The sequence below is a fragment of the Chroicocephalus ridibundus genome, chromosome 13 (genome assembly GCF_963924245.1).
Source record: "Chroicocephalus ridibundus chromosome 13, bChrRid1.1, whole genome shotgun sequence".
Taxonomy (NCBI): Eukaryota; Metazoa; Chordata; class Aves; order Charadriiformes; family Laridae; genus Chroicocephalus; species Chroicocephalus ridibundus.
The window spans coordinates 14,721,018-14,736,366 of NC_086296.1; the positions used below are offsets into that span (position 1 = coordinate 14,721,018).

A 15,349-nucleotide genomic window follows, 5' to 3' on the forward strand; every position below is an offset into this window, starting at 1 on the left:
AACAGTGGAAGAGAAGAACTGAAAGCTGAGCTGGGAGGGAAGGAGGCCCAGCCTCCTGGCCCCGGGCAGTGCCTGTACCCTGTGTGAAGCAGCCACAAGAATTGCTCAGCAGCACTTGAGCTGTGCTCCAGGTTACAGAGGGAGATGTCATCTCCGTACCAAGGGATTCCACTAGACATGACTGATTCAGATCCTACCCTACGCTTCCAGCTAGTCAAAAGGGCACTGAGCCAAAACTTCTCCTGCCATAGCATCTCTCTACCAAGCATGAGTGCATCCTGCTGCCTCTCTCCAGGCAGAGCAATAGTTTTAGAAGCAGCATGTAAGATATTGGAGAAGTATCTGGTTTTGGAAAAACTTCTCTAGAGCGCCAGCTCCCAGTTGGCCCGGTTTCTGACACAGACACCTTGGCTACACCTACTCCACAGATGCTTTTCCAGCTCCTGCTGACTTCCCAGCCTGTGCATCCCCAAAGCTGTCAAGGAGAACGTAGCTGCTGTGTGCTGAACACAAACTGTACTTGTGCTGTGCTTCCCCGGCTGTTTGAAGAGCAAGTTTTGCCCCTCCAAAACTCCAGTGCATCCTGCCAGCGTCTCCAGCTGTGCTGGTGCTCACCTGCAGCTTGGACCACTGAATCCTGCCCACGCAGCGGGCTGCGTTTCTCCAGGCATGCTTGGCTCCGTAGATCAGCTCTGTGTCCCGCAGCTGGTAGGTGTCAGTGGCTTCAATCTCCTTGGTCACTTCCTCCAGCCTTTCCATGTGGGCCTTGGAGCCAGATCTGCATGTGTGGGGAACGGAGGAGATGGCAGTCACCACCCCAGGTGGAGGGCAGGGAATCCTGCTGCCCTCCACCTGGGCATGAGCTCTTTCTTTCTTAAGCACACGTGTGCACATACACATGTGTGCTTTCAGGTAACAGATGACCCAAGTGTAAATGGGAGAGGTCAGTAATTTGCGCAGAGGCACACAGAAAATGTTTAGGAATGACACTCCCCTGGAGAAGCCGCTGAATGTGGAGCGCCACAGTCTCACCCTGCTTTGACTCTCAAGTGTGAAAGATCAGATCGTATGTGACACCTCAGCACGAGCAGCAGCCAGGACCTGCGGCATTCTCCAGCCAATACTTACCTCTTTATGGAGGAGTAGTACTGGTCAATGAAGTCCTTAGCCAACAGGAGCACCTCCTCTTTTGTCCTGGTATCTTCTGACTTGCGGACGTGCTGGCTAGGGGTCATGACTGAGCCCATGCAGATCTGCTCGGTGCACGCGGTGGCCTGATGAGACAGACGGAGACAAGCGTGTCTTGGGTTACTGCAGCGCTTTTGGAGGGAAGTCAACAGTCAGCTACGCAGAAGTTGGTGGCATCTTCGACAAACAGGGACATTTCCAACTTATTTGTTTTCACACCTATAGGTAATGTTGTGTAAGACAGCTTGAGCATGTGCAGTCATCTCTTGTCCCACCCGGTACGGACAGCTGGAGTTCGCTAGATTCCTGCCGCAGCTTAGCATGAAATTGTATGCTTTTCCTGATTTGTCCCACATGGGCTTCCCTGTCACCCAGCTTATTGCACCAGAGGTTTGAAATTCAGACACCACCAGAGACAAGAAGACTGGCCTGAGTTCATCCAGTTGTGCATTTCCAGGCAAAGCCATCTTGGAAACACTGCGATCCACTCAATTATGCTCAGACAAGTTTTGGCCAGTCCTATCAAGTCTACTCACCATCGCCGTCTTGAGGTGCAGAGTGTCGTGTAGCACGGAGCCTGTCTCCCAGTTCTTGATTTTGACAAACCGCGGGCATTTGGAAGGACTTCCATTCACTGTGTTCTTAGTTGGGGACTGCCGCCCAGATGGCGGTGGCTGGAGAACAGAGAAGACCAGGCACGAGATTAGCATTCATCAACGAGATACAGGAAAAAAGCCACAAAAACAAGCAGCATCTTGTATTAGTGGATGCCTGTGCTTAAATCCTAGTGATAATGTAGCAAGACAAGGTATATGATCCAAATACTGGCAGCATTTGGGATCTGACAATGGAGCAACCAACTCTCAATGCAGTTGAGAAGTCACCTCTGTTTACAAAGCAGCCAAACCTGTAGAAAAGGAGCTAAGAAACACAGACAGAAGTGACTTAGGAAAACATTATGTTCAAGGTTCCCAGTGGAAGACTTGCCTCTCTAAAATATATTAGATATTTCTTTTTAAGGAGCGTCACCTGCTCAGGTTTTACCCGTGCCAAGCTCTGCCTCATTAATATGAGCACTGTGAGACAGAGCTAACAGCCGATCGGTCCTCCGAGCAAGCCAAAGGCACATCTCCTTTGATATCAATGCTGGTAGATGGTAGGAATAAGGATGGATAAATTATGCAAGCAGAAGGGCTGCTGAATTACGCATAGTTGCATTACTTTGGTCTCAGCTCTGAACCTCCAGCCCTCCCTGATGCTCCGTGTCAGGGCGTGCTCATCCGGCGCATCTTGAGTTAGATGCCAACATAAGGAAGAGCCTCCGCCAGCAGAGAGCTTGTAACGAGAAGAGCTGGCTGCGAGTGCTTGTATTTGCACATGTTTTCGCAAATAACATCTAGTATTTCTACTGTCACCCTTATTCTCCCCTAGCGCTTAATAACTTGAAGAGCAATCAGCGCCTGCCAGCGTAGCGTGGGACAGTGAGATCTGCAGTGGCTCTGGAAAGCTGAGATGTTTCTTCTAGGAATCAGATCTTATAGTAGGGTGTGATTCAGTCACCGCAATCACAACAGTGCTGCTGCAGGTTTCAAGGGGAGATCTGGTCCCTCACCAGAGCGTCCTGTCAAAACCTGTTTATATTCAGCACCACTTCAAGGCTTGCGGCTCTGCGAGGTAGGGCTTGGACTGAGTTTTGATGTAGCCTTCCTAAATGAATCCTGTAGCTTGCGTCCCTTTCTCATCCACGTGCAAGGGTGGTTGTTTAAAGACGGGGCACTGCCTTCGGCAGAGCTGTGCGGAGCCTCACCCTCCTTTTTGGTGGTTCTGGGCTCATGTCCCAGTCGCAGCTCGTGGACCAGCAGCGAGAGTAGAAATCCACCATTCCAGCCTGAAGGACCAACTGAAGAAGACCAGCGCATGGTAGAAGAAGCTCTCGTTTCAGGACGAGCACTTTTGCCGATGAGCAAACCCAGGAGGGACGGCAAGAGGGGCCAGAAGGATGACAAAAGCCGATGAGACTCCAAATCTAACTTGTTCTTATGTTGCCAGAGAGAGGATTGCTCTGCTTTTCCGAAGCAGAGAGAGACTGATGCCTGGGCTGAGCAGGAACCACTGCATTGCCCTGCTGGCAATGTTGGCCATATTTTTTGCCCGGTGTTTGTTTTTACTATATTCTCCGCTTGTTTGTTGTTTTTTTCCCCTGGAAAACAGGGATTTTGCTGTCGAGCGGCCCGAGGCTCACAGTGTAATACCATGCACTGAAAGCATATGCTGGGAGCCAGAGGCAGAGGATGGAGGGGAAGGGAGAGCTTTACAACCTCACCCTTCGATAGGACCATCTTTGGTCCTCATGGTTTCCGAAAGCTGGTCCCTGCGCGTCCCCAGGCTGTGCTGTCGCGGGTCTCTGTGACATCCTCATGTCACAAATCCTGTGATCTTCCCAAGGAGCCCTTTGAAGTCCTCGCCCCTGAAGCCCAACGGCCACGCAGGGGATCATACGTGGTCTGGTGGGAGGTGTCCCTGCCCAGGGCAGGGGGGTGGGAACTAAATGGTCTTTAAGGTCCCTTCCAACCCAAACCATTCTATGATTCTGTTTCAGCTTCTCCTTTCCGTGCCGCAAAAAACAAATATAAGACTTCATATAGAGCTCATAACTAGTAGTAAATAAAAAGAACTTCCTAAGGTTAGTCCTGGAAAAGGACTATCTTTAATTTCTTTTCTTTTTCTCCCCCCCCCCCCCCCCAGTTTTGGGGACTCTGACCTGAATTATGGCAGTGGCGGTTCCTGGTCATTTTTTTTTTTCCTGCTTGTTTTACTCTTTCAAGAGAATTAACCCATTCCTGAGCCACTAACAGCATCCTGTGCTCTCTGAGCCAACCTGGACCACCCTTAGGACCAAGGGGGACAATTTGCCACCTTCCTTCTGAGCCTGATGGCTCATGAGCTTGGTAAAACACGGCTGACAACTGCTGCTCAAAAATGCAAACCAAACCCGATCCTCGCCTGTAGCTCCGCTTGCCAGACAGAAATCGGAAGTCCCAAGTAGAAGCTGTTGGTTGTATCCAGCACCACTTTTTTGTTCTGAGGTAGTTTTGATCTGCTGATGGGGCTTTCGTGCATTTTAGGAGGTGTGCAGCTGAACAAGATCTCGCTAGAGCAGGTATGGCCCAAGAGCGTGTTCTGAATCCAGATGTAGTGGTGACCCCCGTCCTGGGAGCGAGCAAGCTCATGGTCCAAGCTGGTGGACATCACCTGCTTAACATCCACCTACAGATGTTCTACCATAAGCTGTTCCCTTTCCTTTTTGTCTTTTCCTGGCAAGAACAGGCAAAGTTTGAATCTTTGCTGAAAGAGGGCCACGGTGCAGGGGTACGATGAACCCCTGGGATGCCAGCCGGGCTGGAGCAGCCGAGGAGACACCGCCAACAAGAAGCAAGAGGTCTTGCAACCCCAGCGCAGAGCAGCTGGAGAGAGAGCGGCACCCAGAAAAGACTGGGAAAGAGCTCTGTGTGTGTGTGTGCGTGCGCGTGCCTTCCCCGCACGGCAAAGCTGAAGCCAAATATTACCCCTGGTTCTGTCAGGGAGGTTGTGTGAGATCCTTTCATGTTTTAATTAGGCAGCTGCAATGTTAGTGACTCAAGAGCGGGACAAACGGAGAGACGAGCGTAGCAGTCGGGGCGCAGATGCATTATGCAAACATCTTTTGCAGGGAGCGCGTCGGCACTTATCGTCAGGGCGCAGCTTGCGAGCTGTCTGCAGCTCGTGCAGACGCGGGGCAGAAACGCACCCGGCCCTGGGGCGATTCCCGGGGCCGGGACAGCAGGGACCATCTCCCTTTTTGCAGACCCGAGTGGGGTCTACAAGATCCTCGGCCTTCCTCCTGCATCCCAGCAGGGCTTCGGGAGTCCCTGCGATGCCGCACACAGGCACTGCCCTGCCGAAACGCCTGGACTGCGGGAGGACGAGGGCTGCAGCGTTAGCCCAGGTCACAGATATATTGGCATGCTGACATTTCCTTCCAGACTGCATTAACCCCGCCAGCTGAAAGTGTGTTTTTCGCTTTTATAAAGCTGTAAATCACCCGTACAAGCGTGGAGCTGATATGACTCCCTTCCTCTGCTAGCTACGCGGACACACACTCCCCGCGGTTACCCTGGAGCTCCTAACAAATCAATCCGTGCGGACTGAAATACGGCGGCTCACGCAGGACCCGGGCTGGGGCACTCACAGCATCTTTCCATCGGTCGGGTTTAGGGCCAGGAGGATTGGGCTCCTGGGAAACAAGCAAAAAACCACACTGCGTGATTTTGTAAAAAGAGAGGGATAAGGATCGATGCCTAATGGGTCTTTCAGCACCTTGTTACAAGCCTCAGTGAGCATTCCCCACCTGGCCAAGTGAATCCACCAACTCCAGCTTTAAAGCATAAGGCGTATAAAAAGCTCACACTTGGCTTGACTTGCCCCTGTGTTAACAGTATTTATTGCAGCTTGCAAGAAGTTCGGTTGCCTTGACCGCATCCAACCCCGGGGGGAACGGCCGCAGGGAGCACGGGGAGGGGGGTGGAAAAGCCAAGCTGCCTCCAGAAGAGCAGGCGTACCCAACTGGGGATAAGAAGGATAAAAAGAAAGCTGCACATCTAGTAAAAAAAAAAAAAAAAAAGAAAAATAAAAAAAATTAAAGAGTTTAATAACAGCTTAAGACTGGGGGTTTTGGCAGCCCTAACACGGAGAGAAATTAAGCTCTGAACACAGAAGGTTATAAAGTGCTTATAGTAACAGACACGCACATGGCAAGGAGCTTAGCAAAGGAGGCAGAAAGACACTGTCTGTCCAGAGCCGGGGCAAAGGGACCAGAGCAGTGACCTGTCCTTGGGCGAGACGGGCTCGTGATACCTGCCACGCTGCATTAACCGCACGGTGGGACATGGGGCTGCCCAGGAACATCTCTCCAGCGTCAGAAAAAAAGTGTGTCGCAGCTCTTGGATGCACCCATTGGTGTGTGCCGATGTAGAACGATACCCACCGTAAGGTTGTCTATGCTGCTGGGAGACCCGGCCGCAACCCTGAGCTGCAGCCAGGAAAGGGGAGGATGGAAATGGCTCCCAAATGCGTCTGAGCACCCAACCAGGTTGGTTAAAACCATGCAGCAAGTCCAGCATGGTCAGGAGCACCTCAGCCACCCTGCGTGTGCATCAGCACCCGCACAGCGGGTCTCACATGTCCCCTGAGCTTCCGACATTGCGTGCTGCAAAAGCGCACGTGAACGCCGTTCTGCTCAGGACTCCCAGGAGAAACGGCGGTGCTCCTGGCGTGGGCAGCCCTCATTCCCCAGCCCCCAAGACCACGGGCACAAAGGGACCTCGTCACCTCATGTGACCTCACCCCCTGCTTCTGGCTTTGCATCTGGCAAAACACCCGTGAAACCGGAAAGCATCCACTGGGCGAGCCACAGCCTGGGAGGTGCTGCTGGACACTGCTGGGTGCCAAGGCCAGGCTCTACATCTGGGTGCCAACCACACCACCAGTGGTGCCCACCCTGTGGCGGTCTGCAGGTGGCCTGAGCTAGTTGAAGATGTCCCTGCTCACTGCAGGGGGGGTCGGACTAGGTGGCTTTTAAAGGTCCCTTCCGACCCAACACGTTCTGTGATTCTATGATTCTATGTCAGCGAGGAGCATTGCATTGCACCTCGTTGGAGCTGGGAAGAGGCACCTGCTGAGGACATTCCTGAGCTGAGGAAATACTGATTTTCTCGGAAGCCTTCATGTGACCGCTAAACCACTTTCCCACCCCCGCCTTGTAAAACACTCCTTAGTATGTCACCCTGAGAAATACGGTGGGGCCAGGAGACCAAATGGTCCCCCGACTGGTCCCCCGTGTCCTGTCCTGCTGCTGGTTAATCCCATCAGGGAGACACGTTTGCCCGAACAGGCTTGGCACTGCTCACGCACGTCATGTTTTCCCCAAGGTGATCTTTCTGGCCTGGCGGGGTCTGCCTTACGTCTCTGGCTTTGCTACAAACGTGGACTTAATCCACTTTTGGCAAGGAAGCCTGAGGATTTATGTCCGTGGAGTGTGAGGAGATGAAAAGGCACCGTACAACATATTCTCTGAAGTGCTCTATTGAATTACCATCATATGAATCAAACCGACTTTAACGATGCGACTCGGCTTTTTGCCACGAAAAGGGACGATGGTCCCGAGGGAGATTTCAGAGTCCTGGTGTCTGGCTGCGTTCCCATCCCGCTCTGGCCCCTTGGATAAAGAGCATCGTTCTCCAGTGACTTTTACAGGGCCCGAACCACGGGGAGTCTGGCTTCTGGACCAAACGGGCTCTACACCCCATCAAGTCCAGCTCTTGGGATCTAAGGTCTTCAGGGTGGTGCATGTAGACCTTGCAGGTTCTCTGTGGTGTGAAAGCCCACCAGGGTAGGTCATGTACCCATCAGGTAGTATCCCACCCAAGTACCCCTTCCCACCCAAAGCATCATGGAGCCATGGGCTCTTACCTGCTCCGCTTCGGAGTAGGGGTTGTTCAGGACCACGGGCACGTTGCTCTTCCCCCACAGATCACCGAAGACACGGTCGTTCTCCATCCGAGCCGGTAAGGCTTTCTGCGGCTTGTTTTCCCCTTCCCTGAAACTGAAGGATTAAAAACCATTTGGGTCAGGGAGCTGGAAGGGCAGCTGGGTGCTGGGACCAAGGGGCCAGATCCCGGAGTGATGTCTCCAGGACCTGCTCCGGCTGCTTCTTGCAGGAGCAAAAACTCACGCGTCACCCTGCGGGAGGGGAGAAAACGCTCTGCCTCGGCCGAGGCCATGAATCACCACGGCGAGGACAACCCCACCGCAACAGAAATTTGGCCGCATGGGTGAGCGCTGTGCCTGCAAAACAACAGGAACCCCCTGCCCCGACACCGGCTCCAGCGGGGTTACAGGCCAGACCCTCTGCACCCCAAAAACCAAGCTGGAGCCCTGCAAAAACAAGCCCAGAGCTGGGGAAAAGGAGATCTGCATGCAATTCCAGCTGCAGAACCTCACCTTATAGCAAAACCAGTGAGTTTGCAGAGCAGCTTGGTGTTTATGAGCAGAGGAGAAAGAAAAAAAAAAACCTCAAGAAAAAATAGGTGGCTCCCAGGAGGGAGAGACAGCTCCCTTTCCTCTTCCTGACCTTTCCAGATGCTGCAAATGCCGGCGAGTTCAAGCGATTTTACTCAAGCAAACTGACGGATCGCCTCCGCGGAGCTGGGGATGTTGGAAGGCTGGGGACTGAGGGTGTCCCCGGCGTCGCTGCCCTGGCCCGCGCGGCGAGGCTGGGGTAACTCCCGGCGCACACGTGTTTTGCCTGGGGACCGTGCCCGCGGGGTGTCGGCAAGGCTGTTAAATGCCATCCGAGCAGGTGGTAGGAAACCGCTGCCGAAGGAGCCCTCGCGAAGGAGAAAAACAAATGGGGTTTAGAGACGCGATGTTCGGAGAAGGCAGGTTGCGGCACCCGCACCGAAGGCACCGACCGCCCCGGGGAGGCCACGGGTGGGAAGGAGATCCACGGGTTGAACTGCGCGGGACCACGGGCCGGGACTGGCAGCCACGTTGCCTTCGCCCTTGCTCAACAGACCGTGGAGGTAATGCGCTCTGGCACTTGTTTTTCTCCTGCTGTCAGTTCTTAAAAGTCTTCCAGATGCCCACTAAAGTCAATAATGAGCCTTCCCATTAATGACGGCGGGCTTTGGGCACCGACCAAAGTAGGACACTCGCTCTCAGGACATAATTCACACCAACACAGTGATCTTGACACCGTCTCGGGAAGATGTGTACACACAAACAAATTCAGTTTCACAGTCCTCCTTGCCCCCCAGCTCGTATCTTTAGGTACAGCTTAAGGAAAATGCTTCACTTCGAGATGCTCTCCCCGTGCTCTGAGTTTTTCGGTAATTTTTCTGCCTTTACAGAGCAACGTTTAGCTGCCAAAATATGACACCAGGCTCCTGGACACCTTCCAAACGTTGGCTGCCTTAGGGCGACAGTGGCCAGCTTGGTGCAAGCGAGGAGGTACAGGTGCCGTAGGGGCAGTTTTTCCTGGCTTTTCTATGCACAACCCCCTCCCCCCCCCAAGAACAGAAAGCTGTTCTTTTGTGACTTGGCTCCTACGAGTACGTGAGAGGGTTTCAATCAGATAACACACAAGAAACCCCACCCGCCGCGCAGCCCCAGCCAAAGACAACAGGTCCCGGATCTCTGCTGCGTGGTGGCGGCGCTGCCGGGAGCACTCGGCAGCCACGCAGGTCCCAGGGCTGGGGACAACCACGAACCATACAGTACCCGTGCTCTGCCTCTACCAGCCCACCCCCAGGGCAAGCTCAGGGTCTCTTGACACATCCAGCCTCCCTCCACCTAGAGAATTCCCAGCAGCAAAGGCAGAGAACGAGCAGGATGAAAAATTCAGCAAATCTGGCTCTCCCCCCTAAGTCAAGGCCAGCTATTAAACCTCCCGGAGAATACTCATTTCCCCGGCTGCGCATCCCTGCCCTCTTGGCCCCAGACCCATCACATCAGGGAGGATGGAGGCAGGTCCGACGCAGAGCCACCGACCACGTGAAACGACGGGCAAACACAAGCCCTCTCTCGTAGCTGATGAGCCCCTACGTGCGACTCCCCGCAGCTGGCCCAAAATCAAGGCACGAGCACTCATTCTGCAAAGCGATGGAAGAAATCCCTTGGCTTTACTGGTGTGCGGCGTTCAGCAGGGGGAACCTGCCTGCTGGGGGCACCACGGTGCCTCCCCAGGGGCGCAGACTTTCCCCCTCTGCAGACAGGAGAGGCTTGGGCAGACAGACCCCGGCGTGCCAGATATCCCACAGGCACCTCCAAAATGACGCCGAGCACACGCCTGCAGGCGCCTGGCGCGACCCGCTGCTTCCATGAAGGTGTTTGTTTGCGAGCCCGTCTAAACGGGCGTCTGCCGGCATGAGGAAACCTCGGAGAGGAATCCATCAATCGGCAGCAGCAGCTGGCGGTCTCGGCCGGGAGGCCGGACGCGTAATCTCATTGTCTGCACACCAGCAAAGCCATAAATGCTGCTACCTGTGCCAACGGCAGGGGAAAAGACCAGATGCTTGAATTAAGTTGTCGGTGCTGTTGGCTACTTTGTGTGTTACGCGTATCGCTGGAGCGGGGGGTCCCGCTCCCGCTCACTGGCCTCGAGCATCACCCGACAGCGAGATGCACCGTCCTGAGGAACAGCGAAGCCCAGGTGGGCGTTAAGGGTTGGATGCTCAGCAGCAAACGCTCCACGTCCCGTTGCGTGTTGGCAACTGGGGCGGAAACGGGTTGCGTGTTGCTGTTCTTGATGGCCGTACGGCCGGGTAGACAAGGCGGCGAGGTGCTGCCCTCACCCTTAGCCTCCGCTATAAAAAGCCCAGTCAAGCGCAGCTGCAGCAAAGCCGTTAGGCTGGAGTCGTGGTCGTACCCCTGGCCCCCGGGCTGGTGGTGTGCTGCAGTTCTCTCGGTGTGGGTCCGTCCCCCGCCGGGCCACGGGTGCGTGTCCCTGCCCTCGGCCAGCGCAGACCTCTCCCGGATGAGGCTGCCCAGAAGTATCCGGCTCTGTCTTTCGGAGAGGGGCAAGGGAGAGAAAAGCCCATTCAGAGCAGCCACAGCCTCACCCCAGATGGGAGGAAAAAAAAATAAATGAAAAAAACCCCACAATCGCTTCATTTTACAAATATTTCCTGCCCATTTCTTGCGACTGCCTTGTTTGTGAGCTCCGGACAGGAACAGGGTCTTTTGGGTCAGTTATTTTCCGCTCTTGACTTGGCTCCCCCAGCCACCAGCAGAGCCGCGGGGTGACCTGCCACGTTGACACGAGGATGCCGCTCGCACACTCGAGGGGACCAGAACACCGTGCCCCAGCTTCCAAAAGCACTTCACCGCCAGGAGAGCCCAAAGGGCCGTTCTCAGGGGTTCCCGGTGGGCGATGGGGAGGGCGCAGGTCCCCTGAGGGGGGTTCGAGGCAGCCAGGTTGGGCACCTCCAGGGAGCTGCCGTGGGAGCAGGGGGAAGGGGGGCCTTTCCCTCGGTTCCTGGCAGCCTTCGGAGAAATCCTCAGGACTCACCGTCAGACCCAACGTGGGCGCTTCGGGACATCGAACAGGAGGATTTTAAAAATCACCACTTTAGCGTCTTTGAAGAGCTGGAAGCGATGCTGGAGACCCGTCCTCGCAGGCACTTGTTTGGCTGAACTCCCCCAAAGGCCAGGTCCGGGATCCGGCCATCCTTCTGACCTGGGTCCCACTGCCAGATCCATTAAATACTATTTCAGCACTTAACAAAATCTTTCGGATACAGAGTGAGTTTTGGGGAAGGGGCCCTGTTTGAGGTCATCTTTTGTCCTGAAAGCAAAATTTGTTCCTTAAAAAAGAAGAAAGAGGAATCCTGCCCTCCCCCACCAGCACGCAGGCAGAGCCCGGGATGCTGCCTCACCTCGGGAAGAGCATCTGGCTGTTTGGAGAAATGAGAGGCACCACTGTTTTCTTTTGACTAATTTGATGATGTTGCAGTGCTCGGAGTGATGAAGCAGAAGGGAAGTTGCTGAGACAGCCCTTTGAGAAATTTCTCCAAAGCTTTTCCAAAAAGAGAGAGGGGAAAAAAAAAAAAAAAAAAAAAAAAAAAAAAAGAGCAAAAAGAAAGTTTGTCACTTGGCTCCTTTGAATTTGCTTGGCAGAAGGATCTCTCTGATTTCCCAGGCGGGGATGAGAGCTACCACTAGCTGCTGCCATCCGCAGGGGCCGATTTGGATGCACCGATAAGGACATGGATGTCCACACTCCCGACAGTGGCTCTTGCGCTGAGATGCTGATAGCAGCGACCGCGGGGGATGGACTCCTTCCAGATCCTTGTCCCAGCAGCTGGAAGCCCTACGCTGGCACCTGGGACCTGCGTGGGAAGCTCACACGTGCGCACACCGCTTGCTCTGAGCCGTGGGAGAGAAATACCTTCGTTTTCCCTTCTTCCCCTCTCCTGGCGCGTCCTTGGGGATGGCGGCAACCTGCGCTGTGCTTTACTCCTCCTTCCAGCGCTCGAGGTTGAGATAAACGGCTCTTTCCTCATGGAAAACCATACTCCAGAGGGCATTGCACCCTCAGAAGTGAATATTTCCTTGCTATCACGCCCTTGGGGCAGCTCGGAGTCTGAAACAGTGGAAAAGTCTGACTTCAGACTCCTCGCCTCGAGGTTTAGGGCTGGCACGTGTTAGAGGGAGAGGCAGGAGCAGGGATCGGATGGGGCTGGGATCTGCAGGGTGCGGAGGGTGAAGCAGAGCTCAGGAAGGAAGCGGGAATGTTGGAAGCAGAAGGAATCACCCCAGAAGGTGGGATACTCTCCCTGGAGAGGCAGCGTGCCGGGGGCGGGTGACTGCGGAATGATCAAAGCAAGAAACCACTTCCTAAATGAGGAAGGGGAGCTTGGAGGGCACTGAAGGAAGGAGACAAAAGCCTCATCGACAAGCGCGCGGCATGGCTCGAAGAAGGTGTTGCACCCTCAGAAGGTCAGAGCATCGCTGGGCTTATCCCAGTGCTGGGATTAGGGACTAATGAGCCCAGCGAGCTGCACGGAGCGGCGTCGGAGAGAGGCCGACGAAACATGAAGTTGGTAAATGCCATTGAGTAGGCATTGACAGACAAAGACCTGGGAACAGATCCAAACGATCCCAAAGTCCCGCCAGCATCGCTGGAGATTCAGCCAACGTCGGACGCAACCTGCAACCGCCACGCTCGTCCCTTCCCAGCCGTGCCCAAAGAGCACCCGGCGGCTTCCAGCCCCAGCATCTCATTCGGAGCCCAAACGCAGTTCGGGTCTGCCGGGAGAGCCCAGGCTCCTACGTGAGCCATGGGTTTGTCCGCTGGGACCACGTACAAGGAGAACGGCCATCCTGTGGGATGCGAGAAGCAGCACCAGCGCAGGGGGCTGAGCGGGCCAAGGGTGCTTCGGAGCCTGGTCCGAGAGGGTTCCCCGGGGGTATATTTGGGTGGAATTTGTTATTTTTGCAGGCACAAAATGCCTCTCCGGGTTAGACTGATGTAGTCAGAGTGAGGAGGAAGAAGCCACCGAGGGAGGAGGGGAGGGTTGTTCACTGCCAAAGCTTCCTACCTCACCATTTTGCAGAACGGCAATAACATGATAGTTTCAGGGAACCTTTTCATTTCAAAGGTTTTTAAAGTTTCGTGTCCAAGTACAGAATAATGAAGACATCAGAAATGCAAATGAAATGTTTTGAGCAACACAAAGAGATTTTGGCGGCAGCGAAGGAGGTGGGAGGAAGAGAATTTTCTCTTCGAGAACCGCAAAATTATGGGGTTTGTTCCAATGCAGGATGGAGCCTGAAACCTTGAAACCCTTCATAAACAGAACTCCTGCTCTCAGCACACTTCTCCCTGTCAGGGCTGCTGATGCTGCTTTTTGGACCGAAACTGCCATGTTTCCGTCATGCCGTTCATGTTATGGAATAGACCCCAGAAGAAAAATAAACACTGGCAACTCGATGGGGGGAAGACGGGACATGACAATCTTCCTAGAGCTCAGAGGGAAAAAACAGACCTAGGTTAGCCGGCAGAGGGTGAAGCAAACTCTATTTTTGTTTCCTAGCCCACGGTGAGCCTCATGGCAGAAATGCCAGCTCTCATCATACCTTGGGCCCCACTTCCATGCTCTGTTTTACGATCGACTTCACCGCAGATGGCTCGAGCCGAGTCGCAGACGTTCAGCCGTGGTCGCAGCCCATCGCACGGGCACGCGCCATGGATCCAGGGCACCTTGCAGCTGGAAATCAGCAGGGGGCAAAAGCCAGGTCATCGCAGGGACAACTCCCCCATGGCATGCAGACCATGGGTACGGGGGATAGAGACGAACTGATTTCTGCCCCCCCTCCAAGCGCAAACTTCACAGTTTCCAGTTTTCCTGGCAAGCAACATCAGAGACCTGGGCTGGAAACCCACAGCATCAGGTGTAATTGGAATCGCTTTTTGGCAAAGCCCACCTTGAACAAGAAGCGTTTGGCTGCTTATGAATAACCTCCAACTCATACCATTCCTTTTTCGCCCGAGGAAAGCTGTCACAGCTCTGCCAGCCGATCCGGCTTTGACGGAGAGCTGCAGGCTGTGAAGGTCAGCACCAGGCGAAGAGGGAGACAGAACAGGATTGGTCCCAAGATCCGTGTCTCCAGCTGGATCAACGGTCAAGCGGTCCAGGCTGCCGGTGTCGAGCTCAACCTTGAGCGAGGTTTTGCACCCTCCTGGTGTCTAGGTAGAGCTCTATTCTTGTTTTGACTACCGCCAGTTTTCCTTGTTCTCCCCCAGCCCGGAGAAGTCGTAGCCTACAGCACGAGAGCTGCATCAATCTGATAAGACTTGTTTGGTTTTTTGGAGGCGTTTCTTTGGCATCGATCAACAGAGTCTCCACAGTTAGCCGCTCCCCATCGCTCCCTGACCTTTCTGCGCTTCTCCTCCAGACCAAGAAAACTCTCAGTGTAGAAGACCTTCAGCATGCCCCGGCTCTGTCTGAGACCAAGCAGAGGAGATGAATCATCTCCTGCACATCACAGGAGTGGGAGGAGAGGCGGTGGAGAAATGCCCTTTAGCCGGCAGAGCGGCTCCCGACGAGTTTTCCCTGCGGTATATCGCCTTCCCCCCTTCTCTGCGCGAGCCCAGGTCTTCTCGCTCATGCAGAGTCCTACCGCAAGAGTGAGGCTGCAGCTTCTCATCAAGCAGAAGATTGAAGACTAATTTGGAACGAAGAGTGGATTTTCAGTCCCAGGGTAGATAGATTACAAAGATTATTATTTTTTTTTTTTAAAAGGATATTGAAAAATAAAGCGAGTGGAGTTTTGGTGGAGTACCCACTTCACTAATATTCTTGCTGGTTTGAGGTCCTTCAGTTTAAGTGAATTCCAAGTGTTTCGGTTTAATCTCTTTATGAGGAGAAGAGACTTCTCGCAGAAAAAAAATTAATCACATTTTTCATCCCTTCCCCCAGCCGGAGCAGAATTTTCTTGGAGAACCTGCAGCTGGTGGGACAGGATGGGGACACTGGGGGACAAGGTTTGAAGGGTGAAGCCGTGCCTTGATCAATGCTGGGGATTATGCCCTTGGGGGGCTCCACCAGATCATGACCCCCCC

At 54.1% G+C, this 15,349-nt stretch overlaps 1 protein-coding gene across 6 annotated transcripts in view; it reads right to left on the reverse strand.

Moving 5' to 3' along the window:
• Positions 1 to 15,349, reverse strand: part of NOS1 (nitric oxide synthase 1) — an 82,340-nt gene that overhangs the window by 32,052 nt on the left and 34,939 nt on the right. For all 6 annotated transcript variants that reach the window (XM_063350559.1, XM_063350562.1, XM_063350558.1 and 3 more), the window contains exons 3-6: positions 7,696 to 7,828; positions 1,725 to 1,862; positions 1,129 to 1,274; positions 616 to 778 (exon numbers count right to left, since the gene is read on the reverse strand). In XM_063350559.1, coding sequence (XP_063206629.1) covers positions 616 to 778; positions 1,129 to 1,274; positions 1,725 to 1,862; positions 7,696 to 7,828 — 580 coding nt within the window. The remainder of the gene's footprint in view (positions 1 to 615; positions 779 to 1,128; positions 1,275 to 1,724; positions 1,863 to 7,695; positions 7,829 to 15,349) is intronic.